The sequence below is a fragment of the Piliocolobus tephrosceles genome, chromosome 18 (assembly GCF_002776525.5).
Source record: "Piliocolobus tephrosceles isolate RC106 chromosome 18, ASM277652v3, whole genome shotgun sequence".
NCBI classification, from domain to species: Eukaryota; Metazoa; Chordata; class Mammalia; order Primates; family Cercopithecidae; genus Piliocolobus; species Piliocolobus tephrosceles.
This window is the reverse complement of record NC_045451.1, coordinates 704,235-728,076: the sequence shown is the minus strand read 5'-3', so window position 1 is coordinate 728,076 and position 23,842 is coordinate 704,235. Positions and strand designations below refer to the sequence as shown.

General features: G+C 58.8%; 1 protein-coding gene across 2 annotated transcripts in view; it reads left to right on the top strand.

Moving 5' to 3' along the window:
• Nucleotides 1–23,842, top strand: part of NFATC1 (nuclear factor of activated T cells 1) — an 85,811-nt gene that overhangs the window by 6,680 nt on the left and 55,289 nt on the right. For both annotated transcript variants that reach the window (XM_026455178.1, XM_026455177.1), the window contains exons 2-5: nt 7,976–8,178; nt 10,057–10,229; nt 10,778–10,918; nt 20,267–20,322. In XM_026455178.1, the coding sequence (XP_026310963.1) occupies nt 8,006–8,178; nt 10,057–10,229; nt 10,778–10,918; nt 20,267–20,322 (543 nt within the window). In that variant the 5' untranslated portion in view covers nt 7,976–8,005. The remainder of the gene's footprint in view (nt 1–7,975; nt 8,179–10,056; nt 10,230–10,777; nt 10,919–20,266; nt 20,323–23,842) is intronic.

The following is a 23,842-nucleotide window of genomic DNA, read 5'->3' as shown; positions in this document are numbered from 1 at the left end:
GTGGCTGTTCCTTGCCCGGGTCCTGTCCAGGCCAGATGTGGGAGTGGCGGCTGGGAGCGCCCATGGCTGTGTGCCCATCTGGGCCTGGCTCCTGTCCGTGGACCTGCCTCAAGCCATACCCCCGTCCTTCAGGGAGGACACTGGGTATTGTCTGTGGACAGAGGTGCTTTGCTGGGGACAGCACAGACGGCCCCTGGGCTCTGCGGAGCCGAGACACACCATCGTCCACACGTGGAGCACATAGATTGGCCAGGTCTCACCCTGTGAGGCTCCCCGAGGCCATGTCCTAGGGAAATAGAAGGTTTCACCTGGAGATTGGGGAGCGCAGGGCTGTGGCGCTGCAGGGTGTGGGGTGCGGGCCCCAGAGGAGGGGCAGGGGTGCTGCTGGATGGTGGCTCTTCCACCCCAGGATTCCTCGGGCCCTTCCTCCCTGTGTGTCTGGATTGAGTGTCACTGCAGCTGTCGGGCTCTGCAGGTGCACATGGCTGCTGGGCGGGCGGCGCTCCTGGCCCTCTCTCCCCCGTGGTTTCGGTTTTGCTGTGTTTGAGCCACTGACCAGCAGGCTTGGGGCCATTCCAGAGCTGGGAGGGCTTGTGGGGGAGGCAGGATGAACAGGGGCTGCTTGCCCGTCCTCAGGCCACCCTGCCAGCTCCTCGACATGTCTCCCTGAGATCAGCCAGGGCACCCCGGCTGTGGGTGGGCTGTGCCCGGAGCCCATCAGGCCCTGCCGGGGTAGAGTCGGAGGAGGCTCTGAGCGGAAACCACCTCGCTTCTGACAAAGGACAAGCTCTCCTGCCGCTTGGTGTCGGGTGACGCGACTTTCAGTGGCACGGATATCTCTAGAAGGTTGCCATTTCTCCCTGCGTGGCCATGGGCCGTGGATTCTGTGTGCTCCTGGCCTGGGGTCACGGGGTCGCAGCATTTCCCACTTGCCTGTTTCAGGAGTTCCATTCTAGATGATTCTCCCTCCATAGGTGGTCGAGGCTTCTCAGCGTGGGTTGACTAGATTTAATTAAATCTAAATGTGGTGTTTCCGGGCAGAATCTTCTTCAGCCGAAGTGAGCGTGGCTGTCTCTTCTCCGGGCGCTTCCAGGTGCGTTGGTGCCCTGCACCCTCCACCTCAGTGCCCTGGTCCCGCGGCCCTGTCGGCACTCTGGGGAGTCTGGGGTTCGCTCTGGTGAGTCTGGGGTTTGTGCCGAGCGCCATTGCCACCAGGTCCAGGCGGGAAGCACACTGCTGGGGCAGGGTGGTCCCTGCGAGGCACAGGTGGGGAGAGCAGCCAGGAGTGCGGCAGGCCAAGGCGGCGGGGCAGGGCACCAGCTCTCCACAGCAAGCACGGCCTCTGGGGCCGCTGTCCCGGAGAGACGTGGAGACCTGCGTGCACGTGTGGAGACTGGCGTGTCCAAGGGACCCGCAGGCGTGGCTGGGCGGCCTTTCTCCTCCCCACCTCGTCCACCCTCGCCACGGCGTCAGTCCTGCTTAGCAACCTCGGCTGCCTTTGTGCAGGTGACAGCACACCTGCCATTCACGGGCACCACGTCTCCAAGAAGAGGGGCTCCTGCCGTGTCCGTTCCGGGGGTGCCACTCAGCATCCTTCCAGCACCTTCTCTGGGCTTCCAGTTTGAATGATCTTTCTCCAAAGTCAGTGGAAGGGGCTAGAAAAGTAGGGACCTGGGGAGAAAGCCCCAGGCACCTTGGAGAGCCGGGTCCAAGAAACAGGCCCTTGCAGCTCAGCACTGCTTCTCTGGAGTGGGGTATGATGTTGGTTCACAGACGTGCGGTGGCGGCCGCGGGTGGTGGTCGCAGCAGCGTGCGGTTGTGGGCGCCAGGTGCTCACGCTGGGCCTCTCGTGGGGAGCCTCTGCTCCGGTGGTCCGGGCCTTGCTGTAGCCTGCAGGTCGTCTGGTTGGCGTCAGGTGGAGGTCTGGGGCCCCAGCCCGGAGCTCAGCTCTGAGCATCAAGAAACCTGAGTTTTCTCCCCACTCCCACCCAGACCTCCCCCCCCCCCCCCAGATCTCCCCCCCCCCCACCCAGACCTCTCTCCTCCCACCCAGATCTCCCCACTCCCACCCAGATCTCCCCACTCCCACCCAGACATCAGCGGCTGTTTGGAAGGGGACACACCAGAGCTCCCCATGTAGCGAGTAGGGTGCACTCAGCTAGAGCCTGGCAGTCCTGCAGCTCCGCCTGCCCCTTTTTGAAAACCAAAAACCCCAAGAGACTTTTTATGTTGAAACAGCCCTTCCCGGTCAAGACCAAGCCTGTGGCTGAGTGCACTTTTTCCGTCGCGGCTGGAAGGTCCCTGTGCAGGGCCATGAGTCCCTTTAGATTTGATTTGTAGCCACAAATTCAGTTTTACCCGTGGATCTGAACACGATCTGTAAATCACTAGGAAAGCAATGTGTTCACGGGAAGGATTCTCAGCATCAAGGTGACACTCCGTGGTGTGAACTCAGTATTGTTGGCTTGTGCACCCGCGCACATGGGCACACACCTGCACGCACACAGTCACGCACACCCTTGCCTCGGGCCCACGCACACACAGCCCTGAGAGCTGGGAAGACGAATCGGTCACACACAGATTCTGCAGATAGATTCCTTCACCAGGCATGGTAGTGGGGGCAGCGCCCACTACTCACCCGGGGCCTCTCGTGCAGGAACTGTACGGAGGCCTCGTCCTATTCCCCGTCACGGGAAGGGGCCTGGAGCCGTCCCTCAGGGATGGGGAGGAGCTAGTTTTCCAGCCAGCGCCTGTGCGTTCACCAGTGTGAGAATCCACTCAGCGGGCTTGCTGTATAGCCTCTGTTGTTCAGGCCTCAGCGTGCAGCAAGCCTGTGGGGTCAGGACTGCCCGGCCTCTGCCTCGGTTCCTGCCGGGCACGTGACACTTCCCTTGAATCCTCCTGCTGATGGTACCTGCGGGAGGGAAGGTACGATCGATCCTGGTCCTGTCCCCCCAGCCCTGGGCAGGTTTCCCGGCACTACCAGGCACAAGGCCCCTTCCCCAGGCTGCCCACAGACCCCAGCCCCGAGGTGCTGGTCTGCCCACCCTCGCCAGGAAGGGCTGTGCCACATGGTGAAAGCTGCTGTGGGTCCTGGTACCTGACGTCCCTGCCTGCCAGGGTTCATGATGCCAACAGTGCCAGGTTTGTGGGAACCGGGGGTCGGGAGGGCCTGGCCCTGCTCCTGCAAGGCTGAGATCTGTTCCCAGGAAGGTTGAGGGAGTGTTGGCTGTGGGGTTCCTGGAGGCCGCTTTCGTGCACTCTGGGTCTGTCAGGAGGCAACTGTGGCCAGACAGAAATAAATCTGAAATGAGAAAAAAACTTGTTTCTAGAACTTCCCAGAGAGCAGTGAGCTGGTGCCAGTGGGTCAGAGGCTTGTCACGTGTGGGGTGTGTGCGCGCGCGTGCACGCTCTGTGGGGTGTGGGCACACTTCCCAGTGTGGCTGTGCGTGTGTGTGTGGACACATGCACACGTGTGTTCAGAGAATACCACGCTTTGCCCCGACTCCTGGCTCAGGCCTGAGTCTCCAGCCATGGTGTCCGCGTTCCTCCCCTGTTCCTTCTCTGCTCTGCACACTGGGAACCAGGACGAGAGGCGTGGGGGCCAGGCTGTGTGCTTCCCCCACCCACCCTGAGCCCACACTGCTCTGGAGGGAGACCCCGGCTTCCCCCGCCCACCCTAAGCCCACGTCACTCTGGAGGGAGACCCCAGGCCCCTCAGTCCCTTTCCTGCATCTGAAAGGGCCCGGGCAGGGCGTCCGGCAGGTGAAGCTGCCCTTAGAGCCAGGTCTGGGCCGGTTTACAGGGAAGCACTGCTCACGTACCACCCGGTAGATCACACCGGCGCTGCACACACAGGCACCCCCGTGGCCACACATGCCTGCACACGCACACTTCTGGGTCACACGCCCACACTCACGCGGCTTCTGCACCCCACACAGCCCGCAGGTGAGGAAGTGGATGCAGCGTGGCTGTCTCTTGACGGCTTCACCTGGGATGTCACCGTGGACCCCAGAGCCTGAAATCCTGGCAAGCACAGAAATCACACTGGCAGCCGTGCAGCCCCCGCCTGTCCTGCTTTTGGCAGGTGAGGCCTGGCTGAGAAAAGTGGGGAATGAGAGGGAGGATGCAGGGGCCGCGTCCTGCTCCTCCACCGACCTTAGGTTTAGCATGCTCCCTTCGACTACTGGCTCCATTTTTGATGTCTTTTACTTTTTGTTTGTATTTTTCCTGGTATCTTGAGTAAAGTCTCCCTGAAGCATCAAATTGGGGGTTTTTTTACAAGTACCCTGTGCTGTTGCCTCATCTGCTTTGGCGTGCCGTGGGTCACGCAGGCCTGTGCTGTGGCCGTGGGTCAGGTGGGCCTCGTTCCCGCCGTAACACCTGGCTCTGCAGCAGTGGCCGCCATGTCATCCTGGCCAGGCCCCTGCACCGAGGGTGGAGCCACGGGGTCTCGGATGCCTTCCTTCTCGTGCTTTGGTGGAGAATGTGGCTGGACGTCCTCCCATGAGGGACGTGTTCTCCGGCCAGGTTCGCTGGCCCCTGGCCCCGGGCCCAGCCCCGCGAGGCGCCCCTTGGGCTTCACCTGGAAGTGTCACCTCTGGCTGCTGTTGTGGGTGATGAGGGTTCCAGGGCTGCAAACAGGACCCTAGGCACTGTCCACACAGCATGGCAATCTCTTAAATTAACCCAGCATTGGGGGAATCGGGGTTGAAACCGGTTTGTGAGTCGGATTTTCTGTCCCTGTGTGGACTTCCTTGGGGCAATTTGAAAAATGCAGGTTTTACTTTTAGGCCCTAAATGCGTAATTTCCCTTTAGGCTGACGGCTGCTCCTGTGCCCTGCCTGGAGAGGAGCCTGGCTCCAGGTCGCCTTGGCTCCGTTTCTGTGCAGCAGCTCAGACTGTGGGGCGGACGGTGAGACATTCCTAGTCGTGAGCTGCCTCTGTCCACCCCACACCTCCCTCCCCGGCCTGCACACAGCTGAGTTCTGCATTGAATAAATTTGGCCTCAATCATCCTCTACCCGTCATGTCACCATGTAAGTGCTGAGGTTAGCACAGGAGCTAAAAACAAACATTTTAATGTGTAGGAAACTCGGTAACTCTTATACCTCAGCAGTAAAATAATACATTTTGTTTAGTTAAAGTTCAGGCAAAGGGAGGTCATTGTTGTGACAGGTAATTTTATAAATAGGATTCTGACAGGTTCTGTACTGTGCCAGAGGCAGAAAGCCCGTGCAGTGGGGCCCGTGACGTATTTAAATGACTTTCCTTAAAATGAACTTCATGATTTAAATAATAGATGTTTACCTCCCAGGTTGAACCTTAAATATTCCCATTTTCACTGAAATGGCATGTTTTTTAAAGGATACAGTCATACGCCAAATTCACAGCATTCCACACACCATCAGAGAACTGCCGCAGGGATCCTGGGGGAATTTTAAATTGTAGTTTAAGACCACGTGACCCTGGCCAGGCCCTCGGAGCTGCCCCGGCGCCCCTCCCCCACCCCCAGAGGTGGTTTTGGTCAGAGACTCATTTACATTTTTTGCTATGTAAATCAAATTTTTAGGTATTAAATCTCGGAAAATGGAATACTGCGTGCCAGAATCTGCCTCTTAATCTCTGCTTCTCTTTCTACATTTCCCATCGTAAAGATGCTTGAATCCCACAGAGAGTTAAGGTGTCTCAGAAAGGTCATTAATTTGGCAAAAGTCTGTCTTCTGAGGAACTGAGGGCTGGACAGGCAGGTCCCAGCGTCCCCCGTCCTGACTGTGGAGACACTTGTGTATTCATGCGGGAAGAGGGGGCTGCAGTGGAAAGGGAAAGGCTTGTTGTTCTGCGGAGTTACGTGGTCTTAGCTGTAATCACTTTGGAATGGGGTGCTGGTGGCCTGGTCTTAGCTGTAATCACTTTGGAATGGGGTGCTGGTGGCCTTGGGTGCAGAGACTCCTGTGGGCATCTGCGTACATCGGGGCTGTGTCCTCGTCCCTGTCTGTGGCTGCCCCACCGTGTTCCCATGTGACGCCTTCATTCAGCCTCTGGCTTTGTACTTCAGACCCCAAACGCCCCTTCGATGTCTCAGCCGGGGCCTGGGTCCCAGCTCGGCCTCACGCGGCATCCCAGGCCCTGCCCATCCGTCCGGGCCTCACAGCCAGGCCCTCGGTGACCGCAGCCATCGCTTCACTGTGGCCTGTTCCCTGAGGGGCTCTGAGTTCAGCTGCCAGTGAGATTGGTTTGTTCTTTACTGTGGTGACCGCACAGAGGCTGAGGCTGAGCTGGAGCCACGGAGCAGGGGCTGCCCCTTCGCCTGCCCAGGCCCCTGCAGGCCCATCTCCCCTCTGCCCACTGACGTCTGAGAATCCTCCGTCCCCTGCAGTCTGAGGGGCAGCCCCCGGCTTGGGCAGCCCAACCTTCTCCCCCGCCCTGCTGGCCCTGAGTGGGCGGCAGGCATCTGTGTGGTGGGGGCAGATACTGCATTTTCCTGTGGCTGGAACGTGCCTGCAGGAGCCCAGGCTTGGAGCCTTCACATGGTGGTAGTGCTGCAGTTGCCATCGGTGGTCAAAGATTTTGAAGTTAGTTTAGTGAGAAAATCGACTCCAAACGTGATCAAAGGGGTTGGCGCGTTCCAGGATGAGTGGTTCCCGGGGCTGGGTGCTGCCACGGGCCTGGCACAGATCCTGCTGATTAATCTCAGGGCTCTGAGGCTGGTGCCCATCAGGCCCCACTTGGGGGATGCAGAAGGGAAGGTGCTCCGAACGAGGGGCCCTGTGGGAGACCCCGCTGCGCGAAGGGTTTGACTCCTGTGGCCTCCCTCGAGGCCTGTGTGCGTGCTTTGAGAATCAGACGTTCGTGTTCCAAACCAAATTGGCCTCTTGCAAATAGAATCCCACTGTAGTGATTGTAAATGGGAGCGTTAAAGATAAAAACAAACATTTCTAAAAATGACTCACTGCCGAAGGCGGAACCACGTGTGGTGCAGGGAAGGAGGATGAGAGGCAGCGGCACCGCACCCTGCATTTACCTCTCAGACGCCGACGAGCAACTCATCCCTCAGAACAGCTGGTCCTGAACACGTGTGTGCCCTGCCGAGAGGCGCACACCTTCCCAGAGGCGGGAGCGGGACCCGGCCACCCATGGCCTGGCAGAAGCACCGGGGCTGCTCCATTTGGCCAGAGTCTTATCCCAGTGATGTGGGTTTTGAGTCTCACACACACAACACCGGCCGAGAAGCCATGAGCGGCTCTGCAGGGTGACGCGGACGAGAGCCACCTCCACGCACGGTTGCCCTGGGCAGTGTCTGCCGCCAGCGTCTGCCTCTGCTCAGCTGCCAGGACGGTGTTGAGCACTCCGCTACTCCCCTGGCTCTGCAGGAGGAGAGGTGCAGGGAGCCATCAGGAAGGGTGCTGGGGCCCGAGGCCCGTCGTGCCGTGTGTGCACACAGTGTGGCGTCCCTGGTCGGGAGCAGGAGCTGCGCGCTGCCCAGTTCCGGGTTAATGGGACACAGGAAGATGGGTCGTGTCCTGCAGGGCCTCATCTGGTTTCACTGGTGAAGCGAGCCTTGCCCGTGGCTCAGCGAGGGCTCCGCTTTCCTGCACACGCCCCCTGCCAGCTTCACCGTGGCCTTGGCCTGGGCACACACAGTGAGCATGTGTGGATGCATACGTGTGCACATCCATGCCCACACGTGTGAGAGTGCAAGTATGTGTGCAGGTGTGTGCACACCTGTGTGTGTGTTTGGAAGTGGCCACAGGTGTGTTCAAAGCCTAACCCTCGGTGCCCAGGTCCATTAGGATAACAAGGCATTTTCTAATCTGCTTTACAAAGACACCAGTATGATATGGCAGAAAAATACAAAGGGGGTAGGACAGGGGGACGCAGGCCTCAAACCCACCGCGGCTTTTCTCTGCGTTCCGGTGACTCCCAGGGGCCCGTGCTGTGGGTGCTGAGTGGGCGTTTCCTCTTCTCTCGCCAGCTCCACGGCTACTTGGAGAGTGAGCCGCTGATGCTGCAGCTTTTCATCGGGACGGCGGACGACCGCCTGCTGCGCCCGCACGCCTTCTACCAGGTGCACCGTATCACGGGAAAGACCGTGTCCACCACCAGCCACGAGGCCATCCTCTCCAACACCAAAGTCCTGGAGATCCCGCTCCTGCCGGAGAACAGCATGCGAGCCATGTAAGCGCGGGGACCTTTGACCCTTGACTTCTGGCGGGGGCAGTGGGCGGGGCGTGCCTTCCTCCCGGCCCTGGGGGTCTGGCCGGCCCCCTGCACTTCCAAGCTCTGTGGCCAGGACACTCTTGGTTTAACAGCCAGTAAGTAAACCTCACTCTTGCTTTTGACAATGGATTTGCTTCTCTCTAGGGTTTCAGCCCTGTGTATGTTGCCACTTAAAATAATGTCTCAGAGACGCAGCTATAAATACCTCCCTCCGCATTTAGCTCCTAAACAGGACCCCTGTTTCTTTCTGAATACAGCAGTTTTGTAATGAGAAGGATGGTTAAAACGTGAGCATCAAAAAATTGAAGCTGTCAGCGTATCCGGATCGCGTTGAACTTTAGGAGGTTCGAACAACACAGATAGGCCTGCGCTGACGTTCTGAGTCTAATTTGGCACTGTAATTTGTTTAAAAGTGAATTTTTTAGTAAGCCGAGGACAAAACGTGTAACTTCCAAATAAGGCCTTACTCGCTTAATCCCAGCTTGTGCTGGGCACACTGGCCCTGACCTGTAAAGGCAGCCAGGAAAGAGGACTGCTGGTTCCTGAGACATTCCCGTGGTACCGTGGTGGGAACAGATGACAAACACGTCTATGGGTGAATGAGCGCAGGTTGAGCTGGGATGGCTGGAACGTGCAGACCAGCAGGATAGAGCCGGGCCAAATGTCAGGGGCAGCGTCCTACGAGGGTGACCCGCAGGCCGGGAGCCCGTGTGATGGCGAAGCTGTCGGGGGGTGCCCCATCCAGGTGGAGCCCTGGGGGTGGGTGCAGAGGTCCTGGGGCTGCGGGAGTGGGGAGGGGCCCCACACGGGAAGGGACAGCATGTAGGAGACGGCAGCAGGGGCCACGTCAGGCATTTTAATAAGTGACTGAAAGCCTGTAAGTCAAAAACAAAGGGAACGCTTTCTCTCCACGTTGGCTTTTCAAGTGTTGAGGGGAATGTGTGCACCTGGGAACTCATTCTGAATCCCTGGGTTTGCCTGGAGAGCTGTAATCCAAGTTTCCTGCAGACAGGGCACAGTCAGGTGGTTTTCAAGAACAAACCTTGTGTTCCGCAGCCGCGGTAAATGTCCTGGCTTCGCTGGCGGCTGTGTTCGCCCCACCATGATGTGGCGCAGCAAGGCTGGCCGGGAGATGCCCACAGCCAGGACCGCACGCCAGCCTGGTGCTCGCTGCCGACTCAAGGGTGGTCGGGGTGTCTGTGTTTATTCTCATTCTCTTAACTTAAAAATACTGCTTTTTAGTGCATTGAGAATGTACACATGGAATGTTTTACTGGAGTCTAATTTTGAATGAAATTGTTAAGTTAAAAGAGATTATATGAAACCGTAGAAGAAATGGGTTTTACACACAAAAAATGAAGGCTTTTAAATATAGTGGAAATAATAGCATCTTCTGATAAATCGAGCTTTTTGGGAACTACTACAAGATAAGAGAGAGCAGCAGGTGCCTCTGGCCCCTCCCTTGGGCTGCTCTCTGCCACTCTGATGACATCCCTGTGTACGTGGGTGCTAGAGGCAGCCAGGACCCAGGACAGCTCTGACTGGACCCATTTGGTCAGGGCTGGAGGCTGGAGGGAAAGTGGGAAGGGGAAGGTGGAAGTCGCTTTTCTTGGGGCTGCCTCTGCTCGCCCCCTCTCGCGTGTGCCGGCGTCGGATTCTGTTCTGCGCTAGGCAAGGGCCTCACGTTGGCAGCTTCAAGGTCTTGTTTTCCTCGGGGGAGGGACAGTGGCATGAGCTCGCGGGGCTAGGGGGAGGGCCAGAGGGTCTGGGGGGCCGGGCCTTTCTGCTCCCATGTCAGCTAGTGAAAGAAAAGCTGTGGGCTTTTGTTTCCGGCAGCATTGACTGTGCTGGAATCCTGAAGCTCAGAAACTCCGACATTGAACTTCGGAAAGGAGAGACGGACATCGGGAGGAAGAACACACGGGTACGGCTGGTGTTCCGTGTTCACGTCCCGCAGCCCAGCGGCCGCACGCTGTCCCTGCAGGTGGCCTCCAACCCCATCGAATGTTGTAAGTGGACACTGCGCGCTGCAGGGGAAGGAAGCCGTGGGCGTCCCACGTGCTGTCGCTGCCTCTCCCTCTCTCAGCTTTTCGTTTGTGTAGACTTGGTACTGAACTGTTCCACCAAACCCACCACAGGGTGTGGCCATGTGGGGTCTGGGTTGATCACGGCTGAGTTACTGCCTGTGGCCCTCCCAGGGGCCCCTGGCTCTGGCTCCTCTGATGCCCGAGCATGGCCAGGGAACGCGGTGCGGGCCGGGGCTTCCCCCACGCTGTGCTGACCTCTGCGTATTTGTGCTGTGACTGTGATTTGAGTGAAACTGGCTGAGTCTTAGGAGGCTATTTCGATGCCTCCTTCAGCATGAGGTGGAGACCATGAGGATTCGTGTGCATGGCTTCTCCCCTAGGAGTAATGGCGTCCGCAGGACTCAGCCCGCAGGCCGTGGCGGTGCTTGCCCTGGGTGGGTGGGCTCACGCGTGACCTGCTGGGTGCCACGCGTGCGCCCTGGGCCGCCCACCCAGGACAGGCCCTCACCGGCCCTCTCCCTCTGACGCAGCCCAGCGCTCGGCCCAGGAGCTGCCCCTGGTGGAGAAGCAGAGCACGGACAGCTACCCGGTCATGGGCGGGAAGAAGATGGTCCTGTCAGGCCACAACTTCCTGCAGGACTCCAAGGTCATTTTCGTGGAGAAAGCGCCAGGTATGCTCTTCACCAGGGGTCATCTGCGGCCTGGGCTTCAGCGCTGGTGGGAACCGGCTCCCGGTCGGTGGAGCAGGACCCACCTGTGCGCAGTCACCGGGACGGGGCTTACAGGGTGTAGCACAGAGCAGAGGCTCTGCGTGGCCCGTGTCTGCATCCAGCTGTGAGTTGTTGTGTGAGCTGACAGCTGTGCTGTTGAAGGGAGGAGGGAGATGCTGATTGCCGGGGCCGCCACACACACATCACCGCTGACACTGAGGGAGCCCGCGGGCTGGGGACGTGCGGAGGAGGGCGAAGGCGTTTGCTGGCTTTGCTGGGGTCCTCCGTCTGCAGGAAGTGGGCGCTTTGGGAGTCAGTTAGCAGGAGGGAGCTCCCCTCTGCGGCCTTCCCCTCCTGCCAGCATTCCTGGGGTCGGAGGCAGGATGGTGTGGGTGCCACAGATGGCAGGGGCTGGGGCGGTCTTTAATGCTACAGCCATGGTGTGTTGAGGCAGGCCCTTGTGCCCTGAGGCCCGGGTCACCCCTGCCTCCTGGGGTTGTGCCGGCCCAGCCTGGAAGCTCTGGGGCTGACCTCGGAGCAGCCGCGGGGCGTCCTCTGAATGGTGTTCCTCCTGGGGCCGTCACGCCTGTGGTTCTGTGCTGCCCACAGGAGACGCTGTCCTGCAGGGATTGGGCTCACAAAGTGGCTCCCAGCCCAGGTCAGTTCTATGCAGACACCGGGCCCCAGCGCTCTCATCCCAGAGCAGGGCCTGGCTGGCTCCGAGAAGAGCCTGTGAACAATGTGGGCTGCACTGACGGGGGACTGGCGTTGCAGGGAGAGTGAGCGCCAGTGTGGCTGGGCGCAGGGACCCTAGTCCAGCCCTCAAGGGGGTTCAGGCAGAGTTGGCCTGGCTCTCCACAAAGCCTGCCATGAGCTCTCTGGTTTTGGGGCTTCCTGGTGCCTTGCTGGGCCTCTGCCCACAGTGGGCCAGGTGAGGGGCACACCCCTACAAGACCTGTTTTGTGATTTTTTTTTCTTTTTAACATTTACCAATTGGAATTTTTTTGCACTTACTCCGATCCCTGGAAACCGCGGAGGCATTCAGCCTTGATAATGGGGTCTTGATTTGTACAGTTTGCTGGAAACTTAAGTGCTTCAATCAAAATAGGCTTTAGAGGTCTTTCACGTCTAACGTGGCTCTCTGTAGAATCAGGGCATAATTGGAAAACACGTTTTAAATTATAGGGAAAACCCAACTAAGAGCAGTGGCCAGGAAGGCATTTGCATCCCCCGAGCCTTCTCAGGAGGAGGCTAATTTTGAAATAATTTGCCCTTCAGCGCTGTCCGTGTGTGTCCATGCGTTGGCAGAGAAATACTTTGCCCCCAGTCTAGGGAGGCGCTTGGGCCAAGACTGGCCAGAACCGTGGCTCCCAGGTTCTGCTTCTCAGAGCCCAGGCCTGAGCAGCCTATTGTGGTTTCTTCTGCCCAGAGAGGCCTGGGCACCTTGACAGAGCTCCCCACCCCCCCACCCCGCCACGAATGCAGTCAGCAGAGGTGCCCCAGCTCCTGCCCTAGCTGAGTTACTGCACTAGCCGAATTGGTGCCACAGTGCCGTGGGGAAGGGCAGCCACCGGCCTCCGAGGGCCGGGAGCCAAGGGCATGCGGGACCAGCCCTGGTCTCATGCGGCCGCCTCCACGGGCAGCCCCTCCTGCCTTCATCATCGCTGTGAGCTGTGGGGTCAGCTGCCTTTTCTGCTCTTAAGCTCGGCTGCCGCGGCCACACTTCTGGGCAGTGCCAGTTTGTCTGCCCATGTCCTCCTCTTGTCCCATGAGGTCAGGGCGGGTCTCTGACCCTCCCCTAGCACCAGCCGGTGTCTGGTATACAGCAGGCGAACCATAAATGAATAGGTGCTGTGCTCGAGAGCACGTGAAGCTGTGAATACTGCGGGGATGAAGCCAGACCACATTTATGATTTTATTCTTTATAGTTAAATAATTTGCATATTCACACACACACAAGCATATCGCATGTTTTCAAAAGCGGAGAACAAACATCCACATAATTTTCTTCCTCCACTTTCGGCTTCTCAGGCGGGAGCCGTCACTCACGACACGTGCTAACCTGTGGTAAGAGCTTGGAGCCACAAAAGGCCCCACATCCTCATCCTGGCGACAAGTTCCTGGTTGTTTTTGGAGAAACCACTAAACTGAATATAAATTAAAAACACAGTTGCCCTCTCGTCTTCTGATGGGATCGTCTGGTCTGTTTAAAGTTCTGTTTTCGACGGCTCTCGCGGATGGAACCATGGCCGGGCGTGAGCTCGGGAGGTTCGTGTCGAGGAAATCCGTCAGTCGGGCAGATGAGGTGGCTTCTCCAGGAAGGGCTGTGGTGTCTCTCAGCTGTCCTCGTTCTGAGGGTGCAGACGGTTGTAGCTGTTGTGAATGTAGGACACAGGCCGGGGTCGGCTCCGCCCTGTCCTTTTCTGGGGTACGTGGGAAGCTCATTGTCCAGGCCAGCTCAGCCTCTGTGTCTCAGCCAGGCCCCCTTCAGCTGCCGTGGGTTCACAGCACCTCTGAACTTTGGGAAGTGTTGGATGGAGCGGCTGCTCGGCCCTGGAAGGCTGGGAGAAGCTGGTGTTGGGCCCTCCTGAGGAAGGGAATCCCTGCAGCAGGGCTGTGCTGCGGGGAACCGGCGGGCACTGGCATGGCCCGCCGTAGTGTGGGTGCTGGGTCCCTCCGGGATGCTCCAGCTCCAGCAGGCGGGAGTGCGGCGGGTGTTCGGGTCTCAACCTGCACTCCACGGAGCTTCCTCCCAGGTCTCTCAGGGCGGCGCAAAAGGCCAGGAGCAGAATCAGCCTTTCTCTGAGGACTTAGTTTACTGCTTCCTTGGAAAACAGCATTTTCTGATGATGAAAGCCTGTGTGGAACGTTCGTCCGGGAGGCAGGTTGGCTGTGGGGCGCTGAGGGCCGAGTGTCAGCTCCGAAGTCCCTGGTAGCCCTTACGGGAGCCCTTCAGTTTCCAAGGCTGCAGGGGTTCAGCTGCAGGAAGTGGGAACCACACCCCCTCCTCTCCCACCCGAACCTGCACCCCTCCCCTCTCCCACCCGCACCCCTCCTCTCCTGTTAAAGATCACCGTTTCTCTCTTCCAACGTGTGATGTAAGGCACTTCTCTGCACACACGTGAACGTTGAAGCAGCTGAGGGACACACGTAAATGAAACATAAATGAAACGTCCGAAAAACACCTGCGTGAAACGTGAGCTCAGGCTGTGTCTGGAGCTTGGCTGAGATGAGACAGAAGGCGCAAGTTTCTGAGATTTGGACACGTCAAATATGAGCCAGTTCTTAATGCTGGAGCTGAACAACCTCCTTTACTTGAGTCACACGTCTGTTCTGGTGCCGTTTTTTAAAAACATCAGTGAAGCCTGTTTTGGTGTCATCACCGTGCAGAAGCCACACTACAACTCCAGGGGTTAAAACACCCGCTCCGTTTGCTGGCAACCGCGCAGCGGGCGGGGCTCAGCAGGCAGGGCCATGCAGGTTGCGTCCGTGGTCGTTTCTGTGGCCGCCGTGACTGGCAGGCCAGCTGGGGCCTGGACTGCCAGCATCTCCAGGTCATCAGGGCCCCTCCACGTGGCCTCCCGGGGCCCCTCTGTGCAGGCAGCCTGGGGCCCCGGGGAAGCAGAGACAGGTTGTGCCAGAGCTCCGAGGCCCAGGCCTGAACCCTGTGCTGTGCCAGCCACCACACCGGGGGCCCTGCCCAGGTTCACAGGGAGACACACAGAAATGCGGGAGTCCGGGGGGCCTGCGTGGTGGGAGCGAGTAGCCAGAGTCCCACAGCTGCCCGGGCCCCTCCCAGAGGCCCCAGTCCAGCACATCTAGAGCCCTCTTCTGAGAAACCCCAGGCAGCCAGGTTCACCCCAAACCCCCAAACCCAACATGGTGGGACCCCAGCTGGCCCCCACCTCACGACCGCCCCATCCTCTGGCCCTGGACGTTACCACATGGAGAAAACAGGCCTGTGGGCAGGCGCTGGCCACACTGAGGAGACGCAGGCCAGGTTTCCTGATTTCTCCACACAGCGGCAGGCGGAGGTTCTGCCTTCCACCTCACTGGAAGGGTCAGGACTCCAAATCTGGGCCAAATGTATGTTGTTATTTTTTAAATAAAGGGACCAAAGGTCCGGGCCTTTCCGAGGCTGTCCTGCCTTGGGACCATCACCAGCATGGTTCTCGGGTCTTCCACGAGCTCTGACAGGCACCTGGCCGTTGTTTTCAGAGGCTCCACCCAGCAGCCACAGAGCTCAGCTGGCAGCTGGCAGGACACTTGCAAGGACACAGAGCTGTCACAGAACCACCGTGGCCTTGGCAGCTGCTGGTCCTACGACAGGACACACACATTCACCACGGCGAGTGGCGGGCGGTGCACGTCCCCAGGCAGAGGCCATGCCATGTCATCCAGGTGCAGGAAGCGCCAGGCAAGGACCCTCCTGTCTGCCCAGGGAGCCGGGTCAGAGGAGTCCCCAGGCCTGAAGCCACTCCCTCCGGGCTCACCTTCAGGTCCCTTCAAGGCTGGGGGAGGTTCACCCACCCCGGGGTGTCGCGGAAGCCTTGAGGCCCCTGCAGGCCCCGATTTCCCCCGAGGGGCATCAGTGTCCGCTGGCCACCCTGCCTGCCCCTCCCCTCCTTCAGACACCCCTGCTCCTCGGTTTCCTGGGGTCTGGTTCTTTCTTGCAGGCGGGGAGGAGGTGAGGGCCAGGGCCCCCGTACGGCAGACCTAGTGGCCCTGCCCCTTTGGGCCTTGCTGTCCCTCCTCTGTCCGTCGTGGAAGGTCTCGGCCTGGGGCAGAGGAGCAGGCCGAGGAGGGAGGTGGAGTCCAGGCGGGTCTGTGGCCTGTTTGAGTTGTGCGGGATGTAGGCTGAGGGAGATGGACCCGGGGGATGGCTGCCTCCATGCCATCTCCGTGGCATGTCCTCTGACGGTGCTGGATGAGCAAGGAGTCCCCAGCTCCAGGGTCCGTGGCGTGGGCAGTCTCCCTGTACAGAGCAGCTCAGCTGTCGCCTCCTGAAGATGTTGGATGCCAGCCCCGAAGGCAGCATCGTAATGACAAAATCTTCAGAGGTGTCTGGTCCAACAGTGTAAAGGCCAAATGCAGATCTTCCAGATTTGTGTTTTCAGGGAAGAGGTGACCCTGCTGGGTGCCTGTGGGTGTGGACAGACGTCACCGTCACTGCTGGCTCCAAGAGCAGAGCTGGGGCCGCTTCATGACCACACGGCATCTTTGGGAGGAGGGCAGGTGGCCGGGCTGACCCCTGGGCTTCTCTGTGTGCTCCCAGAGACCACACAGGGAAGGCAAGGAGGGCAGCACCCGGGGAAGAGACATCTGCCCGTCTTTTCATGCCCTGAGGACGGCTCAGTGGCCTGAGATGGCCCAGGACCCCTCGAAGTGAGTGATGACCCACAGTTCTCGTCACGCCGCATTCTGAATAGTGTTAGGGGGACTCTCAGACTCCCCCTGCCTGGGCCCCGCTGGTGTAGGGAGGCCACGCGTCGTGTCAGTTCCCACTGCAGGAGGAGGGGCCAGGCTGCCCTCGCTCCTCTTCATCCTCGGGCCTTTTGGGATCTCACGTGACAATATCACCCGTGATCATGTTGCCTAATTTCTTTTCTCTGTCAGCTTTATCGAGATGTGGGCTATACACCATTTAATTCACCCAAAGTGTGTAATTCAGCGGGTTTTGGTAGCTTCACAGAATTACGCAGCCACCACCAATTTCAGAACATTTTCTTGTCCCAGAAAGAAACCTTTGCCCATGAGCGGCCACCCCTACTCTCCCTTCCCCACCCCTGCTCTCCCTTCCCCACCCCCAGCCCTGACCACCCCAGAGCCCCCTCGCCGTGGCCTTGCCTGGTCTGGCTGCTCCCTGCTGGGGAACCCCAACCTGCCGGCCACGGTGCCTGGCAGCTTCCATGGAGGGTGGCATCCTCCGTGTTCCCTTGTTGGCGCGGGCCAGGGCGTGGGGTCCTCAGGTCCCCTCGGTGGTGTGGGTCGGGACGTGGGTCTCTCTGTGGCTGAGGGAAGCCCACCATGTGGCTGCCACGCCCATCTGCCGATGGTGCTGGGCCACGTCCACCCTGTGGAGATGATCGTGGAAAAGCCACCGTGAACCTCAGTGTGTGAGTCCCGTGTGGACGCCTGCCTGTCGCCTGAGCACATGCCTCGGCGTGAGAGGGCTGTGGGTCACAGGGTGGCTCCGTGTGAGGCCCCGCAGGCCGATGTGCAGTGCGGCTGGGTGGCTGTTTCCTCTCCAGAATCTCCTCTGGGAGCCAGGCTGGGACAGACTCCTGAGGGAGAGTCCCGGATGGGTGACAGATGCCCTGGGGACGCTCGCTTCTGGGCGTGGGGACGCCGCAGGGCACACGGCACAAGGACGCCACGGGGAGCAGGGCAGGAGGACACCGTGGGGAGCAGGGCAGGAGGACGCCACAGGGTGCAGGACTCAAGGGCGCCATGGGACCCAGGGACGCTGCTGCTTCCACCAGTGGCCCTCGTGGCTTTCTCTGTGGAAACAGTGGCTCAGCGTCAGCGCCAGCGTGGGGGTGGCCCGGCTCCAGACGGCGGGTCCTGGCGGGTCTGGGAGGCTCCTGGGCCCGCAGGCCTGCCTGTGTGGAAACCTCGCGGGTGTGGCAGGGAAGCCTCCCGATGACTCAGACTGCAGGGAATTCCCTAATGATCTGGAATATTTTTACTCCTGCACTCAGGCAGTTTCCTACTGAGGACTCGGAGCTCTGATAAGGCTGAACACAAAGGCCCTTTCAGAACCGGCTGCCTTCCTTCCTGCCAGGGGCTGGGTTTTGAACAGTGCGGGGGCCGGCCCTGCCCGCCTGGGCCTCCACGGAGCCGGGAGCCTCCATGGCAATGCTCTCGCCAGCGGGACGCAGCCCTGCATCTCCTTTCCTGAGATGCAAGGTTATTTCCATCTTTCAGCAGCCTCGGTGCTTTGTCTTGTTCTGGAAGCAATTGCTAGATAGACATTTCTGGCCATGAATATATATTGCCTTTGAAAGAGTTACTTTATGAGCCTTAAGCAGAAACAGAAAGCCTGCCCTCACCCTCACCCTGGTCGACCGTGAAACGGCCACAGACATCGGAGACCGCGGGGAGAGGCCCTGCCTCCGAGAGGGAAGGCCACAGGCGCTGGCTCAGCCAGGGTCTTTGAGGACGGCAGGGATGTTTGTCGGTTCCCCATACTTTCAGGGGAAGTCTAAGCATATCTACTCCCACCTGCGCAGGGATTGCTGGGCGGGCGCTCCCAGGTGTGTGGTGGAGGCTGCTCCGTGGCAGGTGCTGAGCTGGGCCTGGCTGGCCACGCAGACGTGGCTCCCCTTGGGGCTGCTCCGGCAAGGCTGGTTCCCCACAGGCCCACAAGGCACTGGAGGAAAAAGACGCCTCCATGCCGTCGTTCCATTTGCTTTTCATGGACTCACTGCTGCGGGTCAGCTGCCTGAAGGAGGCCATGGGGAGATGGCTGGAGTCCCTCTCCCTTCTCGGGACATAAAGAGAGGAACAGGCTGTGTTGCCTCGGCTGCAAAAATGGCGTCTCCTTGGGGTGTCATTAAACACAGCGTCCTGGCCCTGTGCGCCTCAGTGTCCCTCCTGCTCAGCACAGTCAACCTCCCTCCCCTTCCTGAGGCCAAAGGCCTCCACAGCCTCAGGGAAGTTCCTGGGGAAGCTGAAGCTGTGACTCTGAGCCTCTTGGGCTGGGCGGAGAGCTAGAGCCTCAGAGGAGCACAGTCTTTTGTGGGGTGCAGACAGGGCCTCACCCCAAAGATGGGCTTTGTCATAAGAAAACTCCAAAAGTCGTTTTTAAAAGATACCAAACAGCCAGAAGACTTAGTTACCCACAGAGTGATTTGGATTTTTATGAAGTGAGGGTGGAGGGCTTCTGAGCCACCTGGTGCATCTGGGCTGGGGGCTTCCGGGAATCCACCGTCACCAGCACCCGTGCCGGAGTGCAAACGCCTCTTTCTTCCCGGCTCCTTGCTGCTTCGTGAAACTCAGATGCCTTCCAGCGCAACTGAGTGTATTTTTTAGTTTCCTGTTATTTTTTTCCTAGAGGAGAGATGGATGCCAGGCGCTGTCGAGTGGACTCATCTGGCGGGTGATTTGCGTGGGGACCTCGGGCGTCCCGGGCTGGCGTGGCCGGGGCTCGGCTGGGCGGCTCAGGGGTCCTGTGTGACTCACATTTCCTCTCTCCACCCTCCACGCGGGCAGCAGCCCGGCACTGTAACAGAGAAAAAGGAGATTTTGTCTGATTTTTCAGTAATTGAGGGTTTGTAACAGACACGTTTTCTTCTTTGGAGACAGAGCATAAGGATAAACTTAAGTGTGTATACCTGTAACTGTTGATTTTGGGGGCAGACTTTATTTTGGAGAAGATAAAAGAGAGGAAGAGACTGTGGGAGACTGACCTCTGTTAGTTTGAGATAATTGCCCCAAACGCAGCCCATCGGAGGGGCCAGGCTGTGGTGCGGCCGCCTTTGTCCGTGTGCGCCTGGAGCCCCCACTCTGCCGGGCGTGGAGCAGAGAGAACAAGGCGTCCTTTCACTGCACCTCTGGGAGCCTTTTCATTTTTTAAAAACATGCAAATGGCCACTGGGGAAAGGCTAAAAATACCTGTGTTTTGCATTTCTGTCTCCTGACGGGCAAGAAGTTGTCAGAGGAAGGCTCTTCGCATTTACCCAGTGGTTCCTTTGCACAGAGGCAGGGCCAGCGGCCAGGCCCTCTTCCACCAGAGTAGACCCCAGCACAAGCAGGCGTCGCACCCTGGTGTGGAGCCCCCGGCCCCCCTGTCGCCACTCACACCTCCTGCATCCCTGGGAGGCTGGGCCAGGGACTGCAGAGCCGGGCCCCAGGTCCACGCACAGATGCCCTGCACGCGCTCTGATGATGGGGTACCTGCTCCCCCTCACACCTGCTCTCCCTGGAGAGGATGGGGGCGTAGAAACCCTCCCGTGACCTGTCCTCAGGCTGTGAGGCCAGGAGATGCAGGGCCAGGACCGATTCCTGTGGATGCCCCTGCCCTGTCGTCCTTCCCACCCAGGGCTGGGGTCAGAACAAGCCCTGAGCCACGTGTCCTCAGCTTCCCCAGGCTCCCAGGGGAACTTTGGCGTTGAGCTTGGGGCCCCGCCTGGGCACATGGGTGCTGAGGCGCTGCCCTCCACAAAAGCCCTGGGATGGGCCTACGTGGGTCTCCCGGGACAAGGCACTCTCCGGGCTCAGGGCCCTGGGTCTGGATCACATGGGGGCTTTGGGGAGGGGGCTCCCCGCCACACAAAGTCACAAACGTTTCCTGCTCCTTTCTTCCAGATGGCCACCACGTCTGGGAGATGGAAGCGAAAACCGATCGTGAGCTGTGCAAGCCGGTGAGTGCCTTTGGCGCAGCTGGAGCCACTGCGGGTCCCCAGGGCTTGGGGGCTGGGGTCTGCTGGAGCCACTGCGGGTCCCCAGGGCCTCAGGAAGTGGGGTTCCTGCTTGTTAAAATGAAACAAATAAAAATAATGCATAGAATAACAGAACCAGTAACAAACAGAATCACCAAGTACTTGCCGAAGCACCATGTGCTGCACCCAACCTGTCAGGGTCAGGTCAGAGCCCTGGCGGCCGGGAACGGTGCCGGGCAGGCTGAGGGCTGCCTCCCACATCCTGGCACTGAGACAGCCCAGGGAAGGTCATCTCACACGGACCCTCCTGCCCTTTGCTGTCCCCTTGCTGTCCCCGTCACCTGGCACGGAGCGGGCCCCTGGGAATCGGTGCTGTGCTGACTTCCCGGGGCGTGGCCAGCACCTGCCCAGACCCGCTGACAGCACCGAGGGCAGGGCTCTGTGGCGTCCCCATGGGGACTCTCACCCCATCCTCCGAGGCCGCCGATTGCACCAACCTCTCCTGTGATGGTGACCCAGGCACGAAAGCCTGGGCAAGGCTCCCGGACTCACGACTGGCCACAGCCTGTTAGCGGGTGGTGCACGTGTATGGGGCCATGGCACACGCATGGCCGGGTCATGCTTCTGCTGTCACCGGGCCGTTTCCAGCACCCCCAGTCACCTGCCACAGCTTCCCTGGCACCATGTGCATGTGGTGGGTTCCTGAGGATAATACCGTCCTCGGATTGGCTAGTCATGGAGATGACCTTTTGTCTGGACGGTTGTCGCTGCTCCCACATCTCCCATGAGGTGCCGGCTGCTGCGTGCGTCCCTCATACTCCAAGTGTTCATGTTTAAAGTGGTTTCTTGGAGGCAACGTCTTCTTGTTGGTGTCTTGGATCCTCTCTGATGCTGTCTTGTAATTGGCACATGTAGATCGTTGATGTTTCATTGTTTGTTTTTGTTTGTTTGTTTTTGTTTTGTGAAACAGAGTTTCGCTCTTGTTGCCCAGGCTGGAGTGCAGTGGCGTGATCTCGGCTCACTGCAACCTCCACCTCCCGGGTTCAAGCGATTCTCCTGCCTCAGCCTCCCGAGAAGCTGGGATTACAGGCATGTGCCGCCACACCCGGCTAATTTTGTATTTTTAGTAGAGATGGGATTTCTCCATGTTGGTCAGGCAGGTCTCGAACTCCCAGCCTCAGGTGATCCACCTGCCTCAGCCTCCCAAAGTGCTGTGATTACAGGCGGGAGCCACTGTGCCCGACCTGATGCTGACTTACTATTGATACAGTTGGATTGATCCCTACCTTGGATTCTTTGAGTGTTCTATTTAGTCCTATAAAAGCAGTAGAAATCTTTAGGCCAACATAAGATACCACATGGCTCACAAGGGGGTTTTGAAGATGTGAACGTGCTTCCAAGCTCAGCAGTGTGTGTCCTGGGGGTCGGGGAAGTCTCGTGCACCCACTCAGTGTGTGCAGGTGGAAGCTGATCCGTTCAGAAAGCTCGGAAGCGCCGATCTCGGGCGGCTGGAGGCAGGTGGACGGGACACCAGGGAGGGGTCTTGAGGTCATCTCCTGTTGGTGGGAGGGTCGGTGGCCTCCATGGAGGGCGGTGCTGGCACCTCCACTCCCTGTCCCGAGAGGCAGCTCTGTCCGAAAGCCGCGTCTTCCACCCTGCGACTTCAGCGCCCTTCCCCCGAGGGCCCATCCCCTTCCCGGACCCTTTCCAAGTGGTTATCAGATGGAAGGGCTCCTCCCTGGCCTGGGTGCAGTGAGCTCACCTGCAGCTTCCGTGGTGCTCAGGCCTCCCGTGAAGCTCCTGGCACTCACAGGGCTCTGGTTCAATGCTGTCGCTTTTCTTGCCTTCACCTGCGAAGCCCCTCGAGGAAAGCTGGAGACCCCAGGGCAGGCCGGCGTTCAGAGGAAGGCGTCTCGGCCCACCCCGCAGCCAGCGGGTCGGGGTGCTCAGAAGCGTCCTGGGAATGGCCGGCCACAGGCAGAAGCAGCCCGAGCTGCTGTACCAGCCTCTCCTCCCCACAGCCCATTCCCGTGTCCGTACTGGCCTCCTTCCTGCAGCCCGTTGCCGTGTCCGTACCGGCCTCTCCTGCCCGCAGCCATTTCCTGTGCCCAGAAGGTCTGTGGCTCCCCGCTGGCCGGGGCTTTGCACCTGCCCAGGGGGCTGGCAGCCTCTGCTCACGGGGTCATCACCGGGCCTCCCCGCCCACCAGATGTCTGGTTCATTCCTCCCACTCGGCTGCCCTTGCTCTGCTCTGCGTCTGTGCTGGGGACACTGACCTCCTGGCTCTCCGTCCCTCTGCCTGCGGGCATCGTAGCCTGGCACCTGGCCTTGTGCTGCCCACCCGCCCTGGCCCTGGCCCTGTCGGGGTCTCCACAGGCTTCGCCAGCTCCGCACACGCACGCGGGATGCGGGACACAGGATGTGGGATACAGGATGCTGGAGCCGGCCTGCCCTGTCCCCCTATGCAGGGAGAGCAGTCTGGAGGAGTCGTGAGCCTTTCCGCATTGAAAACAATCCCAGCCAAGCCGACGTCCACATTCTCTGTGATTTTCTGTTTTACTTTTGACACTGGCATATTTCGAAGGAAGCTTAACAGCTGTATGTTTTAAAGGAAATTTAAGAGCACATGTGAAAAATTATGTACTTCATGTTTACTTTTTTTTTTTTTTGAGACAGTCTCGCTCTGTCACCTAGATTGGAGTGCGGTGGCTCGATCTCGGCTCATTGCAGCCTCTGCCTCCCAGGTTCCAGCGATTCTCATGCCTCAGTCTCCCAAGTAGCTAGGACTACAGGCGCCCACCACCATGCCTGGCTAATGTTTTTGTATTTTTTTCAGTAGAGACAGGGTTTCACCATGTTGTCCAGGCTCATCTTCAACTCCTGACCTCAAGTGATCCACCTGCCTTGGCCTCCTAAAGTGCTGGGATTACAGGCGTGAGCCACCACACCTGGCCTTCTGTTTCATTTTTAGTCTCTTAAATGGAGTTTGCTTTAATATATATTTTTTCTCATCCTAAAGGAACTTCATACTCATCGTGGACATTTGGACAATATAAAAAAGGAAATAAAACCTAGTGTAGTCTCACCAACTTAGACATAACCACTGCTGGCATTGGGCATGCATCCTGCTCCATTTGCTGCTTTGTGTGTAGGTGTTCATGCAGACACACACACACACACATTACATACATTATATTGTGTACATACGTGTTTGTGTGTGTGTGTGTGTGTATATATATATATATATATATTTTTTTTTTGAGACAGGGTCTTGCTCTGTCATCCAAGCTGGAGTACAGTGACTTGATCACAGCTCACTGCAGCCTCGATCTCCCGTGCTGAAGCAATTCTCATGCCTCAGCCTCACCAGTAGCTGGGAACACAGGTGTGCCCTATCCTGCCCAGCTAATTTTTAAATTTTTGTAGAGATGGGGCCTCGCAGTGTTGCCCGGGCTGGTCCTGAACTCCTGGGCTCAAGCAATCCTCCCGCCTGGGCCTCCCA